A 19,770-nucleotide genomic window follows, 5' to 3' on the forward strand; every position below is an offset into this window, starting at 1 on the left:
AAGAAATTTAATTAGCGAGCCATCCTTAACTTTTTGATATCTGTAGAATATCATATTTTGTGACACTCTTTGAAATACCTTTATGTAACCCTGTTCTCAAGCATGGATGTGCTGGTACAGGTGGTTTTCTTTATGATAGTTCCAGTGGTTCATTGTTTGTCTGACGGGTATTCAATAACCATAGTCCCTTGAGCTCATCTATTTTGTTTTCTGGCTTTTCATCACAAACCAGAGCCATTATAAACAAACAAACTTTTCCAAAATGTCTAAAATTTCCACCGATTTCCTTAAATTCATATTGTGCTATGGTACTCAGACCATCTGAATCCGGGTGATTAGGAAAGATTGTGGTTACATAGTGTGCTGATGATTCATGATTACACAGAGTGGGAAGTACCATCCATAGTCCTGTACTTAACCATGCAATCTACTCTAACTATGCAGGGCAGATGGAGACTCAGTACAAATCAGCAATGGAATTATTCCAAAGTCTATGAACACCATTCCACTATGGACAGATGGGACCTGATAAATATGCATTTGCAGATCATGGGGGACTGTCATATTCTGGGCACTGGAAGGAAGATGGTGGTAAATATGCTGGCTTTCTCCCCCAATCCTCCCCCCCCCCCCCTTTAAGCAAACTGTATTTTCTCTTACCAGTCGTATTGCTTCATTGGCACGAGCTTTAGCATCTTTGGAAATCCCATCAGCTTCAACAATATAGTCCTTGATATTGCTGTAGGCTTTAAAAGCCACTGTGGCATTGAAGGAGAGGTTTTTAGCTTCATCAAGGATTCTGTTAGGATATAAAATGCACAAAAGTCAAGAAACTTCTCTACTAGTTAAATGTGTATTGTTAGTTTGAACCTGCAGGTTGATTCCAACCATAAAAGAGAGTATGGGAGACTGAAGGCTGCCCAAGGGAGCTGTGGTTTCAGAAAATGAAACACTGACATCCTGTCAAATGACACAGTGATCATGCATTCTTTCGTTTCCAATAGTGTTCCAAGTCGCCATAAGCTCCCCTCTTTTTGTTTCAGCTCTTTACTGAAGACAAGACTGAGGGTCGCAGATTGAACTCCCCATTTATTTTGTATTTGAGAACATTTGAACTGTTGTTATTCTGACAAAGACTATTTATTTATTTCATTTATATGCCACCTTTGTCCCAGAGTGAGATCCAAGGTGGATCACAAAAGAAATCAATTAAAACCCAACAATACTACTTTCACAACAAAATCATAACATTTTAAATAATATAACATTATTTTAAAAAACATACACAATTTTAAAAAATGAATAAGACACCACCACCACCCACAGCAATAAGAAGCCTCCTTGCTTACACATTAAAAGCCTACTTAAACAAAAAGGTCTTTGCCTGCTGGCGAAAGGAGAGCAGAGAGGGGGCCAGTCTAGCCTCCTGTGGAAGGGAATTCCAGAGTGTGGAATCAGCCACCCTCTCACTTCCTGGCATACAGAAGACAGAAGAATAAACTTAGTTTAGAATAAAAAGAATAGCCATATTTTAAGCATAATCTTTACTTCTGCCTAGTATTGAATTCTACAATGCAATTAATTTGAGTTTGAAATAACAATAATTAATAAATAAAAAACAATTAATTTGAAATAACAAAGTCATGGTTATCATACCCATCCAGTATATTAGATGAATCATTCAGCTGGGCAGCATGAGACTCTGCTTGTAGGACTTTTTCAGGAATCTTTCGGTTTTTGATGTCTTGAGACAGATCATCAATTTTATGCCTTAAATCATTAGACATTGGACTTATTTTGTTCCGAACATCTTCTACATACTAAGAAGCATATAAGAGAAATGTATTTTAGCAAGTGAACTGAGGAGCCCCCTCTCACATATTTTAATGAAATATTTTAATTAATTAATTAATTAATTAATTAATTATCCATCCATCCATCTGTCCATCCATCTATTACAACAATTTGAAGCCATATAATTTAGATTTCCAAGTGGCTTTCCATCCATATGTTAGCTAGGCTTCATACTACCTTGACTTCAGAGATGAGATGGAACAGTTGCAGGTTAATTCATATGTAATGAATTAATGGAATATGAGAAGAAAATATAAAATGGATTTAAGCGATTACCATATGTATTTGATTGTAAGTCAAGAAATATATGCCCCCAAATGGACTCCAAAATCTTGGGTAGACTTATATATGGGGCAATAAGCTAATACTGCTTATAAAGTTCCTAAAAGAAGTGCCCACCCTTCCTTCATAGCCAGGGATCTTTAAACAGCTCCCTGTTTGAGTCCCGGTGTGCTCTCTCTCTCTCTTGCTGTGTGTTATTCCTCAGCCTGTTTTGCAAACCATGAGCCTTGGAAATCCTGGGATGAAGGGGAGAGGGAGGTTTCTACTCCGTTTTGCAACCCATAAACCTTGGATATGCTGGTGGTAAAGGGAAGAGAGAGAGACAGAGAGAGGAGATTTTTCTCAGTCTCTTACTAATCTTCTATCCTTACCTCTTCTCTCTCTTTTAACCTTCACCTAATCCCCCTTTTGTTTATTCCCTACTTTTCTTTTTCCTCTTCCTTTATCTTCTCTTACCATCCTCTACACCTGCTTTATCCTTCTTATTCTCAGTTCCCTTTCTTCTCCCTCTTCTTCCCCTATTTTCCATAACCTATCCTTATATCTTCTCCTTTCTTTTTCAACCCTTCTTCCCTTTTTCAACCCTTCTGCTTTCTCCCTATACCTTGTGATTGGTATGTACCTTTACTTAGTAAATTTAAATACATTCATCTCTTGAAATTAAAAGTATCATCTTACTACTTACTTTAGTTTCTTTTCTTAATTTCCAGGAAATACTTATTTTCAGGCCAATATAATTCAAACTGAGGGAAGGGCAACTGAAGCAAATATAGGGAAGACTGTGAAAGTGGTCTGAAAATTTTATATTCTGAAAACTAATGCAGAGTGCAGGCTATGTATTCTGAAAATAGTGATGAGTAGCATTCTTTCAGTCTGCCTTGCTGCAACCAAATGAGATGTATTATTAAGTGATAGTTGAAAAAATCATATCTTCATGTCCGGGGAACTATGTACATTTCATAGGTGGCTTCAGGAATTTTTTTGCCCCATTCTTCTCATACTTGTCTTTTCCACTTCTAAAAATGCAAGCCCCTTGGAGATGTGTTGTTGGACAATTTGAAAATGTGACCTTAAAATTTAAATACCTCTGATGGAAACAATGTTGCATATAGGCACAAAAAAGATGGCTGTCCCCATGCACACATGGGGACATTTTTCTTTTCTTCCCAGAAATGCCTTTGGGAACACATTAGTGCCAGTGATGCCATTATCAGTGATCTTTATCACTTCCGTTTTCAAAGTATTTCCTACCTCTCATCTCCCCAAATGATCCCAAGGATAATACTATTTCCAAGGATTACTGGCTTGAAGGCAGCATTCTCACCCCGAGATTCCTTGCCTTTGCCTTGTGGACTAAACAGGGTCCTGCCCCCCAAAATCTAGCAGTGCCACAAACATTTGTTAGCCACCCTCAAATGTGAGAGCCTCATCATGGGTAGCAGAGTTCACTCCTACTGATTGCAAGACATTTGAAAATTGGCTGGGATCCATCTTTAGTCCTTTCCTAGTTGAAACCCCTTTTATCAAGAGCTTGAAAAGTTATTTTTAAAATAGTGATTAGTAGTTGAACTCATTACAGGACATCTTTCATTTTTAGTTCCCCAAAAGTAATGATAAAAAGAAACAAGCAAATATTTCTTGCCATTTGAAACAAGAAAAACAAAAGTTACCAATTGTTATTTTGCATGGGGGGAAAAGAGAACTTTTTGAAGTTTTATGAACTTTTCAGGCCCCAAATGAGGTAACATCAGTGGATGGCAATGGCAAACCTCCTCTGAGGAAACTTGCCAATAAAACCCTATGATAGGTTAATTTAGGGTTGACATAAGTGAAAAATGACTTTGAGGCACATAACAACAACAAATTACTTCAAAATCTGCTTCCTCCACATTTCAGAATATTTACCAACTTTGTGATGTATACGGTAAAATTATAAAGCAATTTAAAAATACAGGATTATTAATTTTGATTTCTTTTTAATTTCTACTTCCGTTTTATAGAAATCTGCCCATTTCCCAAATATATTTACCTCCGCAGCTAAATTGATTCCATTTGCAAGGTCATTAGCTTCATTAAGGATGTCATTTCCTTCTTTTATAGTGTTTTCAGCTTCCTTCTGTCCATCTTCTACAGCTTGCTTCTTTTTCTATAGATTGTGTTTGATCGTATGAGGAAAACAGTTCAAAATGCATATGAGTTTCTTTTCTCACAAGATTTTACATACAAAAAAATATCCAGTTTCAATTATTGTTTTTTGGTTTGATGGGAATTTCTTCATTTGTCTTATGAAATATAGGAAAATGTATGGAAGAAATCTGTGGACTGCCATCCTTTTTAATACTAGAAATTAATAGAATTCCATGTCCATTTATTTATCTCATTCCTCTTTCCTACACCCAGCACAAATGTTACTTTGGTGAACTTACTATGTTTTAGGGACAAGATTTAAGGAATTACATCATGGTATAGACTCCACAGTATTTTTAAAAATACTTTTGTATATTTATTCCAAGTGTCACAGAAAATGAAACCAGGGAGAAAACCTGTTGCCAACATGGGTTTCTCAAACATCTTTCTCCATTGGTTGAGATATTGCGATGCTACATAAGTCCAGGAATCAGGAAGTGTGGTGTATATGTAATCTTATTCGGGTTTTTAAAAAATGGTATAGTTGTTTGAGAACTGGACTACAACTTGGTAGCCTAGAGTTTGTAACCAGGCTCAGCCATGAAAATCCACTGAGTGCCCTTGGGCAAGTCACACTTTCTCAGCTTCAGAAGAAACAAATGCTACAGAGAAAACCCCACAACAGATTTGCCTTAGGGTCACTGTACAGCACACACCGCCACCACCAAATAGGCTAAAGATATAAAGAGAAGAAGCATTTTAACCCTGCCCTCTCCATGTTAATTGTGAGACTGTTTTGTGAAAAAATGGCTATCCACAGAACCAAAACCCAGCAGATATCAAGGACCCACTGTATATCAAACATTGTAAAATTATATTATAGTATAATTGTCACAAAGAAACTTAGTTCTACCTTTAGGATATAATAATACAGTAGATAGCTCTTTAGGTCCTCCACGCATTTCATGAAAACTATCAGCACAGGACTAATACGAGCCTTTAGGCATAGAATGACTGAGAGACATAAACAAGAAGCTGAAACGTTTATCTTTATTTGAGTTTGACTTTGCTTTTACTTTCATGTCTAAGCACTTGTTAATGAACAGTGTAATGTGCTTTCAAGACTTGCAATTAAAATTAAATCAAAGGAAATCATTCACACCAGCTACTAACTACAACAGATATATGGTATTTTGATTTATAATCTGAATTTGCATATGGCCACTTAATCCCTTACTTGGGAATAAAACAGAAAGAGAAAGTACCAATGCTCAAGATTCTCTCTCTCTCTCTCTCACTCTGTGTGTGTGTGTGTGTGTGGGGGGGTGTATCTGAATATTTCTCAACAGATAATTTTAAAAAATGGTTGTTTGGGGCCATATCTATGTTTTGTCTGTTTGGACTACTATCTACCACTTATATTATATGCATATTTTAACTGAACTATTCATTAGAGCAAAATTTAAATTTCTCTCTATTCCTCACATCAATAGAAATTACATTGATTTAATTTAGTGTCTAACTAGGAATTAACACATGGCAGAGATTATATGCACATCAAGCCAAATGCTTGTGAGCAGCGTGTTGGTATATCAGAAGCAGCTAAACAAACTGCATAACTTTGTTTGCTGTGTTGTTTAAACATGGACACAACTACTGCCCACAACAAAATATCCAGGATTAGTTTCAAGGTTTATTTCTCTGATTTGTTGAGGAAGAATAAGCCAGAACCTCAGTTGTGTCCGTGTTTGGACAGAATAGTAAACAAAATCACAGAGAAAAGCTCCATGATCTTTTTAGCTGTTCTAGAGTGCATCAGCATGCTGTCTGTACACTACATGTCATGGATCCTAGAGTTCCCAGGCTTGTTGAGTTGTTCAACTGGACCACTGTGTCAACAAAGCTGTCAAGATTTTGCTAACTTCTGCTTTTTCAGGACCAGGAAGAAGTTTTATGATTTCAAGAGAAGAACAAAAATAATATTTTTTTTTTCTGTTTCACAGTCCACTTTGGCTTACACTATCCGAAAAAACAATTAAAGAAGGAGATCTTGGCCAGCAACCTGATGGTGACTTATTCTGGTGTAAGCTCCCATAACACCAGTGTATGTACTTTTAAGGTTGTTGTACAAGTTTATCTACTACCTCATTATTCAATCCCTCCTTTGTGTGTAACCTCAGCGGATGGTGTCAGGGAACAATCATGATCAATCAGTGGCAGTTCTTTCCCCCTAAACCACAATTGAATCATGTTTGGGATTTCCTGCCTGCATTGGCCACTGATTGACACAAAAGTGCACTCCAGCAACACAAGCATGGGTTGAACACAGAGATGAAGTAGTCATACAGGATCTCAGCCCTTGTGATCAGACACCTACCTCCACCGCTGTCATGTTTCTTTGGTTGATTGCAGATAACCTATCTGCCTCCCTAATTTTTTTGGTTGCTTCTCTCAGTAGGTCCAGAGCATCATCAACTTTATCTTGGTAGTCTGATAGTTTGTCTCTCACTTCATTCTTGAGCCCTTCTGTTTTCTTCCATGGATCTGCAAACAACTTATTCACTCGCTTCAACAGGGCTTCTGCTGCTCTGTAATACACCATATACAACACTTTATCCTACATTCTTATGATGTCATTTTTAAAATGGACATAAACCCATTATAAATTATTAAAATACATTAAAGGTATTAAATTAGATTGTATGCCCTTGGACAAGGCTATTCTGTTTTATTGTTTTATTTTTGCACAGTAATTTATACCTGTGATAAGATGTAGCACACCCAGCTGTTTGTCACCTGGGAGTTCTAGTCAAATGGTGATTCACTGATGTGTCCTAGCTTGAAGATGAACTGCAATACGTCTAGACAATCTCTTTCTTCAAGAACATCTTAATTGGTGATTACACAATTGGAAGAAACATATAATACATACCCATTTCAGTTTGTTTTCAGGCCAGGGCACAGTACCGAATCACACTAACTCACTCTGATTGACAAAGCAGTCTGGTTGAAAGACTGGGGGAGTGCTACCTTGTTGATCTGTCTGACTTTTGGTACAATTGATCATGACATCTTACTGGGCTGGCACTATCAGATGGGAGTAAGAGGCACTGTGTTATAGTGGTTCTGGTCCTATCTGCCGGTACAAATAGTAGCATTGGGGCTACCTGTTCAGCTCCATAGATATTAAGCTGAGACTCCATCTTGCCTTCTCAAACTGATCAACATCTATGTGACATTGCTGGGAAAGGTCATAAAGTGTTTTGCGATAGGGTACCATTAGTATGTTGATGATACCCAACTCTGCTTCTCCTTGTTATCAGAGCTGTGCAGCTACTGGATTAGTGCCTGGATGCTGTAATGGACTGGAGGAGGGCCAGTGGATTGAAGCTGAATCTTGATAAGATAGAAGCACTGTGGCTGTGTGGTTCTTGGGTCCAGGAAATGCATAAGCAACCTTCCCTAGAAGGGGTTGCACTCCGCCAGTAAGAGCTTAGGAACACTCCCAGAGCCATCTTTATCATTGGAGGACCAAACAGACTCTCTGGCATTGGGTATCTGTCTGGGAAAGCTGCCAAGACTGCTGATAACGCCTACCAGAGGTTTATAACTATGTAAAACAAAAGGACTTTGTGAGTGTCACCTAGTTTTTCAATGTTTGCAGTGTTAGATATTGATGTTATACGTCACTCTTTTTTTTCTTTTTTTTTGGTCGTTAAAACAGCTCTTCCAACCCTTCTAACTTCCGGATTCAAACTGTTGAAAATCTACCCAAAATAAAAGTGCACATTCAAAGTGACTTGTAGGTTACATCTCAGGCCATGTTTGGCAGCAGAACTGATAGTGTAGCAAACTGTGGGTTAGATATTTGATACAGCCCCTGTTGTAGTTGCCCACTCTGGAAATAAGAAAATATGCAATAGTGATTTGATGATTTCTAGACTCTGTTCCACTTAATTCTGGCTTGATTGTGTAGAGTACCAGAATGAAAACAAGCAGGATTTTTTTAATATAAAGAGTTGAGCCAAATTTTGTACTGGAGGACAATTCAAAGATATAAATTTACCCTAAAGACATAATTTTTCTACTAGCTGTCTATACTCTTTTCCTTATACTATTTCTAATAAATCATGTGACTTAATAACTCTACTTAGTCGACTTCATCAAGTTGTTCACTGGTGTTTTTTGGCATACCAACATTATAAATGACAATAGCACAGCCTTTGAAATATGGACTCTGACATTAAATCTGTATTCTTTAATATATATATCATAAAACAATGGAGTAAAAACTCTCTCTGGTCATCTATACACATTACTGTAATAGGGAAGACTTTTATTACTTATAATATTTGAGATAAAAAGACTGAACTGAAAATATAAATGAATAATATATGACACTGTTTATGAGTCTAGTATTAAATCACACACACAAAGACATCTGTCATTTATACCTGCAATCTACCTAGCACACTTCCAAACAGAGGTCTCTAGGGGGAAGATAAGTAGATAAACCACCACATCCTAGATTCTTGTGCCTACTCAGGGCAAAAGAAAGCATGTTTACTGAGCTTTACAGCTGGGGAGTTATCTTCCTGTTAGGTTTTCTCAATATCCATTGTAAGCAATGCATGGGGGGCAAAAATCTACTTGCCAGTTCCTTACATTGAAGTAAGATTTCCTCAAAGCAGTAGGGTTTAAAGTAATGAGTTCCAGTTTTGCATTGGTGAGACTTTATTAAAGCCAATATTTTTGTGTTTCACTTGAACTTCCTTCCTACTTTATAGATTATGCAAGGATTTCATAAGAATAAACTATTACATCCACACCAAATTGTCATTTAAACGTTAATTAGGTGACTGCATTAACAGCCTTACAAGAACCAAGCTAATATCTATATTTATATCTCCCCATCCAACCATAATTTCATAGATATGTATGCCTGAGCACATGCACACTCCAATCCCATTTTTGAGATTAAGAGAGAAAGAAACAGATGTGTGAATCTTTGAAAGCCCCATTTCTCATCCATTTCTCATCAAAATACAGTAATATCTCTTTTCTTCAACCATTATAATTTTATTTCCTTACTCTCCCCTTTTCTAAAACGTATGCTGGCCCATTTCCTGAAGGCTGGAGAACTACCCTGAATTTGATGAGAGGGATGAGAGGAAAAGAGAACAAACCTTAAAAATCAGACAGAGAATTTTTTCACGAGGGGCTGATTTCCACGGAAGATCCCTCTACCTAACCTTGAGGGTTCTCATCATCACCATCACCTCCCTACACAACAACTCACCCCATTCTCTAGGGTCACTGATTTTCAAGAGAAACGTTTATAATTAGAACTAGAAAGTGAACTGAATATGTGTTCTGATATAAGTCAAAATGGAAATAACATAATTATAAAAGACTGATAAAAGAGCTACTTCATATGGAGGAGAAGAGGGGTAGCCTCCTTCCTTAATCACTAGATCCTCTGTCAAGACAATATGCATGGGCCCGAGCTATTTCAAGGCCCATATTGCCTTATGCAAGCCTTTTTGAACTATAAGATCCCCAGGAGAAGCCCCTTTCTCTGTCCCACTATCTTCTCCGGCTTGTTTGGTGGCAACAAGGGAGAGGCCCTCTTGGGACCTTATCGCACACACAAATTTAAACGTTCTAGGGACTGGAGGAGGACGCTCGTGTGCGCGCGCGGCCGCCCAAAAACGGATTTTATCGCACACAATTCAGTCCTCCAAGAGGCCCCGTTCCGTCCCCCGTCGCGCACCCGTTCACGTCCAGTCCTGATGGGCGTGATTTTTGCCTGACGGATTACCTTCTGTCGGCAAAAAATGGCGCCCGTCAGGACTGGACGCGAACGGGTGCGCGCCGGGGGACGGAACGGGGCCTCTCGGAGGACGCCTTCGTGTGCGATAAAATCCGTTTTTGGGCGGCCGCGCGCGCACACGAGCGTCCTCCTCCAGTCCCTAGAACGTTTAAATTTGTGTGTGCGATAAGGTCCTTGGTGATTATTCCTATTCCTAGACTTTGGAACTCCCTCTGCATGGAGGCTAGGATGGCTCCTCTTCATTCTCCTTCTGTAAGCAAATATAGACTTTCTCATTCTGTCAGGCTTTAGGAATTGATTGTGGTGGGCTGCTAATGGTGTGTAGTGCTGTTTTATTGAGTTTATATTATTTTTAAAATGAATTTTAAATGTTTTAACTCTATAAATTATTTAATTATTCTTTTCCAAATTACACACACACACATGATTTTTGTATGGTCTTGAATATACACTATTCTGATTTTAATAATTTGTAAACTGCTTTGAGAATATAATTTAGAAAAAGAAAAAATAAACAACAGAATGCCAGTAAGAACAGAATGGTAAAGAAAAAAACTTCAAATGATCACTGTTTCCTGTATGGTATTCTTTCTTTGTTTCTTTCTTTCAAGGCTTCCAGAATACTGTAGACAAAATCTGGAGACTGAGCATCCAAAATGTCTATGCAACCTAGCCTTTGTAAATCTCCCTTGGTGCAAGACATATTTGACACCTGTAACATTACTTTCTGGCTATTCAGACTCAGAAAATAAAACTCTTACTATTTCAGTCTCTTTTGCCATTGCAACTACCATGGAAATTTCAAATCCTACTCTCTTTAGAATGAGTTCAGTTACCAGTTCATATATATTGATAGCTTTACTACTCACTCTAATTCATCTTGGGCAGCCTCTTCTTGTGTATCCAGTCTTCTCTTCCTGAGCTCTGCCATCATTTTGTCAACATCACTCTGTATTTCTTTAAGGCTTTTGTCAATGGTTTTATCTGGGACTCCAAGTGTCTCATTGAGTTTTAAAGCAGTATCATTTGCAGCTGAAGAAAAGTGACAATTACATACATCAACAAAGTGGTTTTCTCTGGTGATTTTCCTCTTTTCATATTTCTTCTACAAGGCACTTTTGAGTGTTAGCCTAGGATAGATGGAATCTCCCATTACTACTACGTCTCTCATTTCAGAATATGTGGTCATGAGTTCCAGGAAGGCATCATCCAAGTTCTCTGGTTTGGAGGTCTCTAGTAGATCCCCCAACCTTTCTTGTTGTCTCTCTTCCTTAATTCTTACCCAGATCTTCTCAACTTGGCTTCCAGGATTTAGTCATGGATCTCACAGGTGTACACATCCTTAATGTATAACGCTACTCCACTTCTCTTCCTGCTTGGTATATTTCTCTAAAATTGGCTACACCCCTCTGTTACTAAATTCCAATCATGGGACTCATCCCAGCAGGTTTCAGTGATGCCTATTACCATATATACTCGAATATAAGTCAACCTCATGTATATGTCAGGGCAGGTTTGGGGGCCAAGATTATGGATTTTTTCATGATCCATGGAGGTTGAGGGTAAAACTTGGAGGCTCCTTCAGTGTGTGTGTGTATGCACACAGCAAGAGGGAATCTAACTGCTTTTTGCTTCAGCATTTCAACTTTGGTTTCACCCTTGACTCCCCATACAGAAGCAGCAAGAGTGGGCGGGAAAGGGACTCTGTTTAAAAGCAATCAATCACCTAGGACTCTTTCTGCTTTGGCTCAAGAGAAAAAGAAACTATCTCCTGACCACATGGGGAAATCTGAAAGAGCTGCTTTCACTTTACCATATTGACTCGTAAATAAGTCAACCTGGGATTTTGAGGTCAATTTTTGGACATAATTTTTTAGACTTATAGATGAGTATATACAGTAATATCATATTTGCTTTGCTGTGCTAAGAGTTCAAGTTCATTCTATTTATTTCCCATGCTCTGTGCATTAGACATTAAGTCAATGGGCCATTCCCCTATCTGACTTTTAAAGATTGTTTTCCTTCCACTGTTGGATTCTTATGCTATTTGCCTTGTTCTCTATATAATATTTAGGCTGTTATCTCCAGTATTTCTTTACTCTGTACAGGACTCTACACATGGAACAATTGCCTGTTTTTGTCTCTTTTTAAGGGGAAGGGTCACTGGATTTAATTCATTCTCTTCCCTCCCAATCTCATCAAACAGCTGGTTGATAAACCCACTGTTTTTGTATGCTGGTGCACACATAGACAGGTAGATCAAGATCTGGAAAAGATGTAAAACAGCACCAAAAAAGAAAGAAGTAACCAAAGAAAAATGCATGCTATGAGCTTCCTAGAGAAGAAGACTATCCTTACCTTACTCCTATGCAAAGGTCTGTTAACCCCCCCTCCCCCTACACACACACAAACATGCCATGGCTCTCAATTGCATTTTGAAGTTGAAATATTAAAGAATCAAATTAAAAATCAAAATCAAATTCTTACAAGAGCATAGTTAGCTGAGTCTCAGGACATATACATGGCTAGTAGTCGTTTGGAAGCATTAAGAAGTAGCTGTTCATTAACAGCAAGCAATAACATATTTTTAAAGCCATCTTGAGAAATTAAAGGTGTACTCTTAATGCACAAGGCTGAAACTACAAATAGATGTCCCCCCCTTTTTTTCTTCTCCTAAATGAAATTTTACTGCCTTGAAAATAAACAAGAGCATAGCAGAAGCTGCCCATTAGTTATATAATCATAATAGCTGTTCTTCAAAAATAAACCCTAAATGTTTCTGAAGAAAATGTTTCTGAAGGAAACATTTAGTTGTTCTATGCTCATAATTGCCTGTCTATTCACAATGATAGCAAAGTACACCCTTTAGACTGCAGGAAGTGTACAATTACTTGGCTGCATCTCCTCCAATTTCACACATCTGAAGCCCAGTATGTTAAGCAACTGATTCCTTTCAGTTTATGAACTCTTGTTCAATGCACTGTGTTGTTTTTTTCCAAAATGTGCGGCTTCATTTTGCTTGAGAGACTATTGGCATTTCCTCCCCTTTCTCCAATACCTTCTGCAGCTTGGAGGGTGCCCTTGATGAACTGTCCAAGTAGCTTTGCTCTCTCATTAGTTGTCTCAGCATCCTGACTGGTTTGCTCCCCATCTGCTGTCACCTTGGTCGCCTGGCAATACAGATTAAAGAAAAGTGTAATTAATGAACATGACAGGGAGATACTACATCTGTCTGAAGTTACTTGGAAACCTTACCCCAAGCAAAAGGCAATCGATGAATTATTGATCATATATACTGGAAGTGACACACACTCTTCCCCAAGTACACAATTACATTTTATTACTACTTCGACCATTAAAGAGCCACCAGAGGCTTCATTCTTAGCTCCTAGAAAGCACGGTAGACATGGTTCCACCCATGCTCATGGCCAAAACAAAACTACACACTCATACCCTATTGAAACTTGGTTCATCTTAAGAGTTTCATGAATCACTTCTATACTACTGATTTCAATACTGCCAAATAGGCCTCCAGATCATGTCTTTAAGACATACTCCACAGTCCCTTTTAGATAATTATCACTATAATACAATTAAATAAGAATAAGGTGTTTTGTACTGGAATTCCCTTCACGGCACTACACAACACGCTACAATAAATGCACCATGTACCATTTAAAATAACTTGCTTTTTTACTCTTAAATCATGGGGTGGGAGGCTGAGTTGGAATACTGTTGAAAATTGGTGGAGGGTTTATACTTCTTCCCCATCCACTTCTCATTCTTGAATGCCCCTTTTTGCTTGGGGTCTGCTATAATAGCAACTTCAATTTACAATACTGGCCTTTACTAGCATCACATTTACTTAAGAATAAAAAAAGTTCAGCTGACCCCAAATTGCATGTTATATATTTAACAGAATATGTTTAGCGTTTCTTTGCCTGGGTGAGATGTAAGAAGGAGCTATACAACTCACATTATCCCTTGCAAATCTCTACTTTCACTAGCATGGGCAGAAGTGAATGATTTAACTTGAAGGTCCCAGAGTTTTTGTTCTTGCATTAATGAAGAAGTCCCCCTAATACTGAGAGATTAAATCCCATTTTCCAGATGATTTCATTTGCAGGTCTACTGAAAGCCTGTATCGGGGTACACTGCAAATGCTTGCCACCAGGAACCAGAGGAAAATAATTATTCACTTCTACTTCCTAAAAGGGCATTGTGTTATCAAGCAATGTTTAGGACGTATAGGTCTAAATCTAATTGCAACTCTCAACTAGAGCAGAATCAATGGAACTTACTTAAGGGCTGATTTATGTAAGTTCCCATAGATTCAGTAAATTAACTCTAGTTGGGACTAACAATTGGATTTATAACTTTATCCTAAAGGTGTTTTGGTGAAACAACCTTTCGTTTTTCCATTGCCATCACTCAGTATACCAAGCACACATAGGTAACTCAGAGTGGTAGAAGATAATGTAAAAAATGATGCTGTGAACTTGCAAGCAGCATGTTGTTGTTTTTTTACTCCAAGACTGGGGGACAGAGAGGAGAAAAATAAATGAATTGTTCTGTATATTAATGGAAATGCCTCTTTTATTTACCCTAAATTAGTTTGAAGATGATTATTTTCCATGCTATACATACTCAACTAACCAGGAATAGGAAAATAAAATTGCATTGCAATGGTAATTCTTTGTAAACCATTTAGGCTTTTGATCCTAGACGCATACAAACAATACTTCACAATGGAATTTATTGATTTCATTATCTGTACTGTCTTGCCATATGAGAAAAATCTTTTTATACTTTTGTACACATTCAGATCTTCAGGGAAGAGCAGAACCTGAAGGATTCTCCACTCTGCTTTGAAAGAAAACAAGAAAACGATCTTGGCATGACTACAATTTAATATACACTTCGCTGAGGATAAACTTCACTAAGTAGACATATAAAGGATTGTTTTGTAAGTGTTTATAGGCACATGCTATGGTTTGGGACTGCATGGCCCTCCATGTTTTGTTGAACCCTTATACTCCTTATCCAATATAACCAATGCAGAGGGATGATAGGAGCTGAAGTCCAACAAGTGCTAAATGCTAAACTGTACTCACTGTCTAAAATCACATGCTCTCTCAACCACAAATGGTACAGAGGAACAGCAAGGAACATAATTCCAGATTTTCCCATATTTTCCCCCAAGAGACATTTAGACTTCATCTCTTCAATTCTGTGTTCTTAAACACAGATTTCTTTACCACTAGATGTCACACTTTATACTAATATAGTCCTCCCATGGATTAACTAAAGAAATTCCAATTTTTGCTGTTTGGAGTCTTTAGTAATAAAAGGAATAGCAAACAACAGCGGTGTCATCTCAGGAGAATTTTACCCTCTACAAAACAAAGGCATTTTTAATAACAAATTTCCCCCTTCGATTCTAAATTAAATTTGCTTGATAGGGTCTAAGTCATAACTGAAATTCGATGTTAACTCAGGAGTTTCTCTTGTTGTTCCTTGATTAGAAACAGAAATGAACCAGAGTGCTTTTATTTCTAAAGTATGGACAAATAAAATACGGGCAAATATTTCCAAAGTATGGACAAATAAAAAAGACAAATTGTGGCAGAACATTTCTGTTTTCTTCTTAGCTCTGCCCATACAAAAAAATGTGACTGTGAAAGAGATTGCCATTGTTCATTCCAATTTTGCTGGTGATCAAGAGTTGCCAAGCAGAGAGAAACAAAGCCAGCCAAAAGCTTTCAGTACCTATGACTAGGGGAAGGGCTTGGAGGGAGGCGGGGGGGAGAAGCCTATCCATTTATAAATTCAGTGTACCTGACAAAATAGTCTTCAGTCTCTATTTCAGGCTAAATATTTTTGACATGATTCTATCATCTGTAGGAAAAACAGGTTCAGTCCCTTCCTCAGTGATGGCGGTCTAGTTGGAGTAAAGAGGAAAACTCTCTCTGTTCATAATTGTTAATCCTAGCCACTTAGGTTATTGATACCCATTAATGGATATTTCTCTCTACACACATGCCCAGTTGTTCAAGCTGTCCAGGCCACACTGGACTGGTGATTTCTGTTCTTCTGTCAAACCCTTCTCCAGTGCTGGTACAGGGATAAATATGAATTTATCACCTTTTCTTCCTCTACAAAACAATATGGTTGTCACTTGTGTCTTGCAAGTGTACATTTTTGAATCTTATGGTAGGTTGTCATGTATGGATAAATGCTTTGGCTTTCCAGGTATTTTGGAGTTCATTTCCTAGAAGCCCCAGGCAGCATGGCCAATGATAAGGGATTTTGACAATTTAAGTCTGAAACATGGACAAAGGTTGATAACTATTTCTATAATCTAGGTAGAAAAGGAACACATTGAAATAGGCATACATCTTCATTTCTGTTTCCGAACAGAAAATGGAAAGAACCTCTATCCACAATAGAGATTACAGGTTTCAATTACACCTAGAACATCACCAGGCAGAATAAGAAGATAGTTATGAATGTAACTTGGATCTTGAACTGGGAGAACAGTCAAAGATAAAATAGATAAAATAAACCAACTATTGTTCCAATAATGGAAATGGTGGTACACTCCAGGTAATCACAGTGGTGCACTAATATCCCACAGTATTTTTCAGCATGCCTGGCCAATTTTCCCCCACATAAAATTCAAAAGTGGGAACATGTACAAATTAGAATTCAATGCAGTTAAGCAGCCTTGTGCTATTTCAAAAAGCAAGATGGCAATGAGCCAGCTTGGCATGGTGGTCTGAACACTGGAGATCAGGATTCAGTTCCCAGCTCACTCATAGAAACCCACTCTGTGACTCTGGCTGTGAGTCACACATACCCTGCCCAAGAATACTCCACAGTAGGTTTGCCTCATAGAATAATAGAGTTGGAAGAGACCAGAAGGGCCATCCAGTCCAACCTCCTGCCATGCAGCAACTCACAATCAAAGCACCCCTGATAGATGGCCATAAAGGCCACCATAAGTTGGAAATGACTTCAAGGCACACATGTTTTTTTAAACATGAGTTGGAAAGGGGGAAAGAGAATGGATACCTGTATTACCACAACCATTAATATAATCTAAAATAATTTAGATTCTTTTTTAACCTTTGTATATTTAAAATTTTGTATGTTTAATTTTTAAAAACTTTTTTCTGTTTTAATTAGGCTATTTTAATTGTTTTTAAAAGTGTGTTTTTATATTGTGAGTCACCTTGGGATCCTTTTTGGGAGAAAGGTGGGATAAAAATAAAATAAATATAAAAGAGGACAAATCTTTTTATAATAAAATAAATCTTTTTGAAAATTGTGCAGAAACTGATATATGTATTTCCATTCCATTTTCACTAGAATTTCACAATCAAGTTCTCAAGTGCAATAGTTAATTGGCAGAATGGAGAGATGTGAGCCAATGCATTTGGGAGACCTACATTATAACATGCCCTTCATGTCTCAATGTTTTAACTCCCAATGTTTTTGTATTTAGTCAGTGGTGTAGCAGGAATTTGTTTCACACAGTGCGGGGCAAGGGGAGACTGCTTTGCCCCCTGGAGGTCCATTTGAGTTCCAGCATGGTTGCAGCCATGCCAAAGCCCAAATGGAAGAGACTCCCTCCCCCCAGCAACCACAGCCACTGGAAGGAGCAATGCCCCTTCAGGTTTGTTTGGGTTCTAGCATGGCTGCAGCTGCATAGCTTCTACACAAGGAAGAAAGGGATGTGGCATCCTTTCTCGCTCGCCTAGCAGCCACCCTGTGTGTGTGTCACCCCACTAGGTGACATGCCCATACAACTAAGTAACTATGGATTCTGAGGGGGAAAGTTGCTATATAAAGCAATAACAACCATTCTTAATAATGTACTGCTTCTGGATCCAGTATAAAGTATAGACGACTTGTAAAGGTCTTCATGGCCTAGAAGTAAGGTCCAAATTTCATTGCTAATCCCAACATGAATATGGACATTGAACCAATGGGATTAATTGGTGATTTATTGTTCAACAATAACTACTGTAGTTGGGAGTAGCAATTGCATTTAGTCCTAGGATAACTGAAAGACCACATGCCTTATGAGATTGTTGCAAGAGGCCTCCTTTTCTGTCTTCGCATCCTCAAAAACATATATTTATTTATTTTATACCTAGTTTGAACCAAGGAGAGTATCTTTACAGTAGATAAAACTGGACTCTAGAACAATCTCCTGAAGAAGGCGCATCTCACTATATAATGGCCTTCAACAGGATGGCCAGTACCTTCTTTTTGAACTGTTGTTTCCTTTCTTTGCTGGAAGCTATTTTATCTGCTACAGTGCAATTACTTTTTTGAAAATGTATTTCTATACATATTTTTCCTGATGTTTCATGACTTTATGTAAATATTGCTATCATAGTGCTTTAAAAATATTTTAAAGACATACGTTGGTAGCTTTTCTTGGGCTTTCTGAGAAAAGGCAAGTGAAAAATTGGGCCAGCCTCAAACATCTTGCTGCCTGAAGTGTGAGGCTCAATGGAGCTGCATCCCAAGTTTCATACAGAAGACAGTTGGATTCAGAAACCAACTGGACTGTCAGTTAATATTCCTTTACCTGAGGAAGCAAGCTAGTCAAGAAGAACTAGGCAGGCCAATGCAATAAATGCAGCAGGGAATAGCTGCAAGATTCAGGAGGAACAGCAGGAGCACTGTTGCCAAAATAGGGTCTGATGCAATAAGCAGTTGCCTCATTTTGTCTAATCATGGAGTGGCCAGTCATGTGTGTGTGATAGATAGATAGATAGATAGATAGATAGATAGATAGATAGAGACAGAAAAACAGACAAAAAGCATGCATTTTTTGTCTGTCTGCATATAGCCTATTATTTCTAAGATATCTTATAATTTCTCTCCAGCAATAATGGATAAAAAAAGGGATTTGAAGAGAATTTCAGAGACCAGGCAATCATGAAGGCAGTGAATATAAAAATAGCCATGTATGTGTTTGTGTGGTTTAAACTGGATTAACGCAACAGAGCCAAGGGCTGATATGTTTAACCTTTCTGCCCATGTCATTTTCCCCAACTGAAATGATGCTTCTGCTCCCACTTGCTATTAACCCAGTTGGAAGGAAAAGAGAACAGCTATTTGGTGCATTTTCTCCATCCAGATTAATAACATGAGGAGATGGATTTCACTTGGGAAGAATATGAAGGTGAAAGGATTAAATACCTCCACAGTCTGTGGGACAAGACCAACTAATTGATCACTTAAGCTTTTTATGATGAAATCAAGCTGTCCGATCCCATCTCTTTCTAGTTTTTCTAATTTGAACTACAACATCAGTCAGTCAATCACTGTATTTCTGCCACAGAATCAAGCAAATGTTTTCTTAACATGTAAAACTGATTATTTAACATGTGGACCAATAGTCTGATTTTAAATTTGAAAACAGGATTTGAAACCTAATTCATTCTACAAGTAATTAACAATAACAACAAAAACATTGTTGTCCATTATTCTGCTGACTGGTCAGAATCAAACACATTTTGATATGCTAATTGATAACTTTATAATGTAATTTCAAAGCCATTTTCTTTTATCAATAAAGGCCAGTCCTGACAATACAAGAATATTATACTGCATTACACCCTTGGATCAGACCACATGACTGTAGGAAGCACTTA

General features: G+C 37.9%; 1 protein-coding gene across 1 annotated transcript in view; it reads right to left on the minus strand.

Annotated features, from left to right (window-relative positions):
- LAMA2 (laminin subunit alpha 2) overlaps nucleotides 1–19,770 on the minus strand; it is a 609,129-nt gene that overhangs the window by 109,919 nt on the left and 479,440 nt on the right. The window contains exons 36-41 of the mRNA XM_089530405.1: nucleotides 13,155–13,266; nucleotides 10,966–11,128; nucleotides 6,641–6,851; nucleotides 4,166–4,282; nucleotides 1,657–1,820; nucleotides 661–799 (exon numbers count right to left, since the gene is read on the minus strand). Of these exons, the coding sequence (XP_089386531.1) occupies nucleotides 661–799; nucleotides 1,657–1,820; nucleotides 4,166–4,282; nucleotides 6,641–6,851; nucleotides 10,966–11,128; nucleotides 13,155–13,266 (906 nt within the window). The remainder of the gene's footprint in view (nucleotides 1–660; nucleotides 800–1,656; nucleotides 1,821–4,165; nucleotides 4,283–6,640; nucleotides 6,852–10,965; nucleotides 11,129–13,154; nucleotides 13,267–19,770) is intronic.

This window comes from Sceloporus occidentalis, unplaced genomic scaffold (genome assembly GCF_023333645.1).
Source record: "Sceloporus occidentalis isolate IW3139 unplaced genomic scaffold, rSceOcc1.0.p SCAF_6, whole genome shotgun sequence".
NCBI lineage: Eukaryota > Metazoa > Chordata > Lepidosauria > Squamata > Phrynosomatidae > Sceloporus > Sceloporus occidentalis.